The 9126-nt window shown below is 36.3% G+C and overlaps 1 protein-coding gene across 1 annotated transcript; it reads right to left on the reverse strand.

Annotated features, from left to right (window-relative positions):
• Window positions 1-282: 282 nt before the first annotated feature.
• Window positions 283-6791, reverse strand: LOC149949104 (NPC intracellular cholesterol transporter 2-like). The gene is made up of 4 exons (XM_090169347.1): window positions 6675-6791; window positions 3399-3497; window positions 1405-1580; window positions 283-366 (listed from the first exon to the last, which is right to left on the reverse strand). The coding sequence occupies exons 1-4, from the start codon at window positions 6772-6774 to the stop codon at window positions 283-285; spliced, it is 459 nt and encodes a 152-aa protein (XP_090025473.1). The 5' UTR covers window positions 6775-6791.
• Window positions 6792-9126: the final 2335 nt, after the last annotated feature.

Here is a 9126-nt window from a genome sequence, read left to right on the forward strand (position 1 = left end):
GTATTATCCAGGTCAGAGAAACGTATTGCGCGGCCTAATTCAATCTGTATTAATTATAAATAGACTTAAGTTAATTTTAGTTATAATGTAGATTATTTAATCATTCATCATACACCACAAGATATTAGAGCCGTGTTATACTACGTAGTAGGCAAGGCTCTTATCCCACTCGAGCCGATAGCTCCCTGCATTCACTACTTATGTGAACCTCAATTTGTATACGATCTTTGCCTATAATTAACAGTTTGCACAACTACAATTGAAAAGGCTAAATTTTCAAAATCAGTTTATTATTCTAACTGGAATTACAGCACAAAAGATTGTGTTCTTTTCTCCAACTAGATCGATGGTCATTGCAGAGAGCATCTGAAAAACAATGGGTAAAATTATTCAATTTTTTGGGTTCATCTTCTTTATCGCCTCCTCTTCTCGGTGGAAGTCTACTTTCGGGCACAGAAAATTGATAATGTGGGTTAAGGAAACGCGCTCAGTGAAATGTAGCATAGCATAGTCTACCACTAAAGAACGGTAGCAAACGTACGTTTTAGGGATACTCAATAAAAATTCATAGGTGGCATAGTTGGCATAGTTCCGGCATAGGTCGATTTAATACCGTAAACATTACTACTATAGCAAGTAAACCAAGGAGCGGAGTCACTATTTATAAGGTATTGTTGTTTGGTATCAGGCATAGCTCTTTTTGCAGATCGGCATGGCTCTGACATATCTTTTCGTATTATATATCTTTATATATGTATTCTCTGGCATAGCTCCCTAAAATCGACCGACGTGACATCGGCCCACGAGAAACGTGGCGGTTTGGATTCGCCGGACTTAGTGCGCGATTCCGAGGGGTGATCGAAGTCATCGCCGAGTAATGTCGCCTGACGGCGACGCGCACTCACTTCGCTCGAATGCCGGGGGCACGCGGCGCCCACCAACCCCATACTAAAAAATGCTTTGGGCCATCTATAACCCAACCTAGAGGACAGCACCAAGCCTTACGCACCAGGTAAAGTCGGGCGTGGAATGTATTCTATCCCTACGAATCTTGACAAAAAGAGCTATGCCTGATATCAAATAACAATGCGTTATAAATAGTGATTCCGCTCCTTGGTTTACTTGCTATAGTAGCAACGTTTACGGTAGGAAATCGACCTATGCCGTTTTAGGAAACCAATGGGAGACTTGGCTGAGTTGATTTGTTAGGAGGAAGGAGCTTACAGTTAGAGCGTGAGACCGATTGGAGCAACACTAAAATCGTCTCAACAATGTAATTCTAGCTAAGGTTAAGTAAATACGTCGTTGATGCGATATTTTTATGTAAAATAAACTTTCTCAGGTGTCCGCTACTGTTTCAAAATGACCCTTTACTGTTTCCACATTTCAGAGAACGGTACTTACTGGTGGGAAAAATTCTTCCATTTCGAATTCTAGCTTCAAAACGTATGGATTGTTGATCTGAATCGGACAACGAATGTTCTTCGAGTCACACACGTTGAGATCATAGCTGAAGAGGGGAACTTCCATTCCCTCGTGGGCCACCTTCAGCCACAGCGTTCCGTTCGAACTGTTCTGATCTGTACAATTTGAGCGATAAATAGTTAAGGTTTTATTGTTGTTATGAATTTGCTTTAATAAAGTTGAGAACATAAATAGTTCTTACGATTACTGAGAACACACGAGTCAGCTGTCGATCCGTTTTCAAAATAAGAACTAATATCTGGGTGGAGCTTATGATATTCCCGTCTTTCGTGTTGTTCATTTTTTTTGGAAATCGGATCGAATAGCAACTATATGCTGATTAACCCATTGAATAGTTTGATAGCACATTTTTAATTTCAAAAACTTATCAAATATCAAATAGAATTTCCAAATCCATTTAAATTTGTATTTGGTTATCAAATGCGATTTTGAACGATAACGTATTTATTTATACTTAGGAAGAAGACTGTCTTGAGATGATGTGCGGGAATCATGTTCTAGATTTAACCGATCACCAGAGGAGGAAAGAAGAACGCCACTGGCGTGTTTCTATCGTGAAGTAAATATTAGGAAACTGAGCAAAATTCATATTTAGAGGGAAGAACTTTCTGTTAGATGTGGTCAACATTATCTCTAAGTATAAATAAAAGCATTATACTTTGTTCTTGGTATTAGAGATTTAGTTTAAAGTGTTACCAAATCATCTTTCCTGTCTAGAAAATTCTAAAAACGCCGAGACTCATAAATCTAATTAAAGAGACACCTATCTACCGACTGACAACGTTTACTGTTATGCGATTGCAGTTAACGAAGAAGATAAAAAATACAATTTGGTGAAATTGTATCGAGTTCTCCTTTAATGGCCTAGTCTGACATCACTAACGCTCAACGTTGGGTCCGGTTTCTTACTGTACAGTTTTACGCATTTCCGGTTTCGACGTCAGGCTGCCCATCAGTTGCTCAACAAACCAGTAAGAGCAGGTTATTTCATTGCTCAACGGTATTTTTTACATCACAACAAGCGAAGAGTTGCACTAACAATAATTTAAATTCATTTAATATAAAGGACTGATTGATAATTCTTTTGGTGTATTTATAAAAATGCAACGTAATCATGAAAATATAATTTAGAAAATTAGCTAAATAATTGAAAAGTGGAAATTTTAATTAAGCCTTCGGCAATAGCAGCCCAAAAGGTGTTCCGGAACATATATAAATTATAATCCAGGTGAGATATACCATACCTTTCCCCGTATTAAAATTCACGTCTCAACAACGATACCCCCTCTATTTGGGGGTAGCAAAGGGGATGAAACGTTAATTTAGTACCTAAAGGTTATGTGACGTATATTGTACCCAACGTGATGTAATTCTGCTATGTGACACTACTAGTCGAGCGTTACGTTGAAAAGACGCGTGTTACAGACGATATCTATCTTGTTGATTTATTTGCCTATGCGTAGAGCAACTGTCAATATTTTTTGAGAAAACGGTTTTTTCTCGGTTGAGTATTTAAGAAAAATCCCTCCTTTCTTATAATATAAGATTTGATTAAGAACACCAAACTTTGAAAACGAAAATAGGGCTGGAAAAATAAAGGGGTGGATCACTATGGAACAGGTATCCTAATAACCAAAATCAAAAATTTCGTAATGATTTAATCATTTTATATATTTTATATTAGATTTTAATGAGGTTTAATCATGATTTAATAATACGAGAGTTTCCTAATAATAAAGGAAGTGATCTGCCTTTATCATGTCGTATGGAACAGAAGGAGTTGTACAATTTTCATCAAGATTTTTAAAAAGCTAACGGTCCAAGAATAGTAAAATGTAGATTCTTATGTACTCTCTATTAAAGTGTTCATTCTATTACTAAAGAGTCTATAATCCATTCTTAAGAATACATACTTGATAGAAAGCTGGCTTCTAACTGGTGCAGTCCCAACCTCTTTAAGGAACAGGGCTCGGAGGCACATGGAGAAACGGAAAGGCTGTTGATCGTCCCTCCTATAACGTATACCAATACTTTCAGTCTACATTGAAAAATCGTTTGCTTTCACCCACTACAACTTATATATCAAAGAGGCTTAAAATTCGTATGCAGACGAAGAACTATAGTACACCTATTGAGGACAATCTCATACTTCATTTCTTTTCGTTGTCAGGTTGCATTGAAGATCAGAAATAGAAGTCGATTTTTGTTTTCGATTGTATTATTTCTCTTTATTTCGCCTAAGTAGGCGCTAGTATTCATTGTGAAAGCGTTTCACTTTTCAATAAGCCTTGGTGTCAGGCAAAACTTACCTGAATAAATTCTTTGTAGAAGTCAACTCGGCTCGTAAAAGGTAAAATGAAACGCGACCTATTTTTCGATTTGTTATTTATGGGTATTGATGTAAGAGGCATGACCAGATAATTATAAAATGCTAACTTATGTTAAACTATTTATATACAAGTGTTTGGATTTGATCGGCCTACTTCATCTACGTCATAAAGTCATCTGTTCTTTTATCTTATCCCACGTATTACGTAGGAGAAGCGGGTCTTCACAAGTTAGGAGCGAATGTAATTTTCCCCTACTCACATTAGGAATCAGTCTATTGAAAGTAAACCTAAAGCTCAAACGTTTAAAAGCAACATTTACAACATTTTAACATTATTTTGTGAAACAAACGTCAGTGATGCATTAAGTATTTAAAGGGTAGGTTTTTTATCTTATTAGTTAGTAGCTAAGATACTGCTTTGCATACACTTGGCAGATACGATGATTGAAACTGGCTAAGCAACCAAATCTGGAGTGATGTGAATACGAACTGATCTTTTCCTTATCCCCTATACGTGCCGTTTAGGTAGTACCAACTTAATATCTTAGGCAATAATAGGCCCTTTTCGATAGCCAAAACTTTATATCTAAGTTTCCGAGTATGCACTATAACTTTGACTTCCAAACCATGAAATATTTTCCGAACTTTCTGAAATTAAATAGTTTCCTTACTATTAAGCAAACACTGAAAACTAGAATTTTTATTAAACAGATTTTCAGAAAAGTTTCTGAGTCAATAAATTTGAAACACCCGGTTTCATATTATTAATATCATAAGTTAATGATACCTCTAAGTAGACAAATGGCTATGCTGCCTATGGTGGATATGCTTGTCCAAATTGACCTATGTCTCTCCGTACTGCGTATCAAAGTAGCCTTAACATAGACTTGGAACTGCCGAAGCTGACGTTTCTTTAATCCCGTTTGGTGCAAGGCTAACTTGAACTTCCCCAAAAGAGATAAATTTCGGTATTCCCTTAGAAAATTCGTTCCCCCCGCAGAGGCCAAAGAACGTTTTTTTTGCTATTGGGTTATTTCTCTCAGCCCAATATAGTTTTATTCTCGACCGCACAGCGGCGCTGGGTCCGAGATATTTTTCAAAACTTTCATTTTTGCAGGAATCGGAGAGACAAGATTTGACATCACATTTTCTGGACAAAGATTCCACCTTGAAAGGGCTTATTTTTCTACTTAGAGGTATCATTAACTTATGTTAATATCATTATTAAACGGGGTGTTCTCTTTGGTTCGGACAAGTGGTTTATTTCAAAAAACTATTATGGTAGAGTTATTATACCAGAGGACAGCTTTCAGTGAACTTTCGTAGAATTCTGTAAATGTTTTTTCACATTTAAGTACAAACAATCCCCCCGATGTATTAAATTAAATATTAAATATAAAATATTAAATTTATATTTGAACAAATTTCCAATCATTTTTTTAAACCCAAGAGAAATTTTACCGAAAACGAATTTTTCGAGTTATCTGGTTTTGGAAATAAGGTAGCGAAACGTGAGCACGTTAATTTAAATTAATTTTTAGACAAATCGAATTTTTAGATTTACCTAGTTTTGGAAATAAGGTAGCGAAACGTGAGCACGTTAATTTAAATTTTTCGAGTTACCTGTTAACTGTTTTTTATGAATATTATTCGCGGTTATAAAACGAATTAATATGCCAAAAATAAGTTTTTATTCGGATAATTTTCGGCTATGGATAAAAAACAAATAAAACGGATATTTCTTATCCAAACGACGAGCTCTACGCCAGTATCAATTGGCACGAAATTCAAATATGACAATAGAGTAATGGCAGTGCTACGCCACACGACGTCACTCATGCTTTTTCTTATCCTAAAGAAAATCGCGCCAACAATGGCGGTCATGGCCAAAGCTACGGAGTGCTAATACTCTATAGTGCGTACGCCAAAAATCTCACTTCAAATTAAAAAATTCTGAATGCAACCGAAATCGTAATTCAGAAATGATCAGTACCAAATAAAAATATTTTCAAAGAATTCACTCTTAATTTTAAGACGAAAATCGCCAAAAATCACTTAAATGGGCGAATACCCCACTTCCGATTGAGATATCAATCGCCTTTGTACCACCAGGAAACTATAGAGGTATACACTTGGAATGTCTAAGGTTCCATTGGGACGGTGATACGAAAGAGCGTCGAGAAAAGGGTGGGGCTTAACTACGTCAGGTGTAAGACGTAACACGACATTTCAATTACATTGGCTCGAGGTTTGACGGGAAAAGAATGCTTCGTCATGGTAACAAATTGCCGAACCTCCCGCGCAAAAAAGACTTATAAAACCATGGATTTAAAAACCTCAATTTGTTATCGTACTTAATATTTTGAAGTAATTATAATGTTCTTCGCGAAAGAACTGTAGTGTATGGTTATAAAAGAGATAATCAGGTTAGCTAATAATATAATAACCATGACTAGGCTTAATGACGAGTTTTCGTGGAATGAGGCCGAAAAAATCTACGTTAAACATTCCAAGTGTATACCTATATATTTTCCTGGTACCACTAACTTACCGCGAGCAATCGTGTGTATGGCGGCGGCGGCTACATAGTAGGTGATCGTAATACACACAAATCCCTAAGGATTGTGTGTAAAAAGGGCTCAAAAGTCCGCAGTTGACTTACATCGTTAGTCCTTTAACACCTTTATAAAATTTCAAAAGAAGACTAATAAATGAATTGCATTGGGGGGAAATGAGTAGCCGTCCCCCAAAAGAAAACTACCTAACGACCGTACTGGAAAATCTTAACTAGAGTTGTTAAAATCAGATTCCCCGGGATTCGACCCCATTCAATACGCCCCTGAGATAGAAAAAATATTACCACAGCTTTTGAAACGAATTTCTTTGGTTAGGACTTCTTCACATGAAAATATAAGGAAAATAATTACAAAAACAGACCAGTTACTAATATATAACATCATTTCTACAATAAAGATATATCAACTCTGACCTAACTGAATTCGTCAGAAGGTAATGGTTTTTAACAGCAGCTGTTAGAAAATACAAGCACCGCCTGATAAGACCACAAGTTTATCTCAAATTATTATCGCTTTAAAAATGGTTTTCAATAACAGGAATGTTTTGTACTTTCAAATTTTTATAGACTTATCCTTTAAACCACCCAAAAATAACTAGACCTAAAATATCAATTTCTAATTGGCATTTTCAGATTACATATGCGAGAAGCTCTTAAACTGCTGGATTTTGTTCTTGTGCTTTATAATAGCATTTCGTCTGCTAAGGAGACAAAGATAAAACAGTGACTCTACCAAAACTGAATAGTAAATTTGTACCTTCTTTTATCATATTGCCAATGCATTTTGTTCAATCTAATGGCGTAGGACCACTGAGTGATCTCAACTGCTCTTTAGAATAAATGATGAATAGCGAGGTGGGAATGCCTATATTAGACTGAAAGATTACCTTTAGTCGGACTGAAACAATTAAAGGGTAAAAGTCCTGTACTGGGGTCGGAGCGTACGACGTTTGGTGCAATGATATTCGTATAACCAGAAGAAAATAGGGGGAAGTACGCTTCTAGTCAGCTTTGGAAAGGCGTCACTTTTCACGAATTTTCGCGCCAAAACGGTTTGGCGGGAAATCGCGGATGAATACATCGTTTAAAAAATCAATTTTTCTTAAATAGAACAATTGTAACATAATGTCCTTCTCATTCTCTGCTAATTGAGCTAAGGCGTATTTGCTTTCGTCGTTTATAGCCGAGTTGAATCAAAACAAAAGTGGAACTACTTTTTCAGTTTGGTTTATTATGCGTAAAAAGGCATTTTCGTGGGTCACACGACGACTTCTATGGCTCAAAGCTACAGATACGTACTTCCCCTATTTTCTTCTGGTATAACGTGTCGACAAAAGGAAGATACGAGGGTTGAGATTTAAATTTAAAGGAGTTTTATTTATCAAAAGTTACAATTAGACACGACTGTGCAACGGGTAAGTACCGCAAAACCAAATCGGTTCAATAACGAAGCGTAAATATTGTCTTTGGTAACTGGTGAAAGGCGCCAAAACCAGCCTTAAGTAAGCTCTAGGGCGTAGTTCGAGAACATTCTTAATATCAATATCCGGTCGAGGCTGCTGGCAACCTCCGTGACTACTTAGACCTTAACCGTCGTTAGAAACTCCCCCATCGAAGATTATCTAAGAGAGACAACAGGAAATCGGGGAAACCGACGGGACGCTCTGACCGTCACCAAATCCAGGGCTAACATCGACCAATTAATACGGAAAAATGAGTTCAAAAGCACAATATAGTGTAGATCGTAAAAATACAAAAATCCCAAAAACCGAATATATTAAAAATAATATTTTGTTAGTTTAAAACATTTTGTTAATTTAAACTGAAGTTAATCGGATTGAAATGTAAAGAAAAATCCAAATATTGCTCTCGAAGCGCGCCATTGGCGAAATTGCCAGCTACTTCAGAGCGCTCTTAGAGCTTCCCTGCGGATATCTCTAAGAGATGGAATCATGGAAGTGTAGGGCGCTGTAGTTGGCTCGCGTGGCTAGCAGGGCTAGGCAAAACCCTCCTACGCATTGTAACCCGGCCACCTGAACTAAAGGCTCTAAAAGTCGCTTGATGACTTAGGCCTAAGGTGGTGCCTTGGGTAATAATTAGCCCAGCTGATTATGAAACTTATGAATCTTCAACCCTCAGTTCCAAGATACAACGAGTCAGAAATACTAACGACTCTGGCGTTTGTTAAGTAAATGCATTAAAATAATTTGGTTCGTACTGGGACCAATGCCAAAATTAATGTCGCACAGAAAAGTGAGAAGGCTGAGAGGTGATAAAGTAGTTAGAGATGAAATTTAAGATAAGTCAGCAGCCTGTAAAATATAAAAAACCCGGTGTTTCAAAAATTGTGGGAGCAGATATTTTATGACATTCTGTCCTAGATACTGTAACCCTTCAGGTTCACTTTCCCCCGCATACTTATTTTTTTTTATTTTATTTGTAATTTATTTACATTTTCCCCCACACTCTTGACCCTCTAAATTGATTGTTATTGTTAAGTATTCTTAAAGCCCCCTACATCAAATATCTTAAAATTCCGAGCTCTATTTAATGAAACTAATCACAGTGTTAAATATAAATTCAAAATAATGTTCAACTAAAAACTTAAATAACTTCTGAACCATACATACAAATTAATTATAGTTTATATGTCTTATAGAACTTGATCAACCCCCACGATAAAATATAAAATTAAGATAATTAATTAAACCATTCTCTCAATATAAATTATAAACTA

This window comes from Leiobunum rupestre, chromosome 3, assembly GCF_980474605.1.
Source record: "Leiobunum rupestre chromosome 3, qqLeiRupe1.1.hap1, whole genome shotgun sequence".
In the NCBI taxonomy this organism is placed as follows: Eukaryota; Metazoa; Arthropoda; class Arachnida; order Opiliones; family Sclerosomatidae; genus Leiobunum; species Leiobunum rupestre.

What these genes read in the sequence shown, in the direction of transcription:
- LOC149949104 (XM_090169347.1), bottom strand. Translation starts at nt 6,774, where the DNA reads ATGATGTTATATATTAGTAACTGGTCTGTTTTTGTAATTATTTTCCTT. An exon ending in AGAAGCCAGCTTTCTATCAA is followed by an intron (nt 1,581 to 3,398) that starts GTATGTATTCTT and finishes CAAATTGTACAG; the next exon opens with ATCAGAACAGTTCGAACGGA. An exon ending in TGGAAGAATTTTTCCCACCA is followed by an intron (nt 367 to 1,404) that starts GTAAGTACCGTT and finishes ATTGTTTTTCAG; the next exon opens with ATGCTCTCTGCAATGACCAT.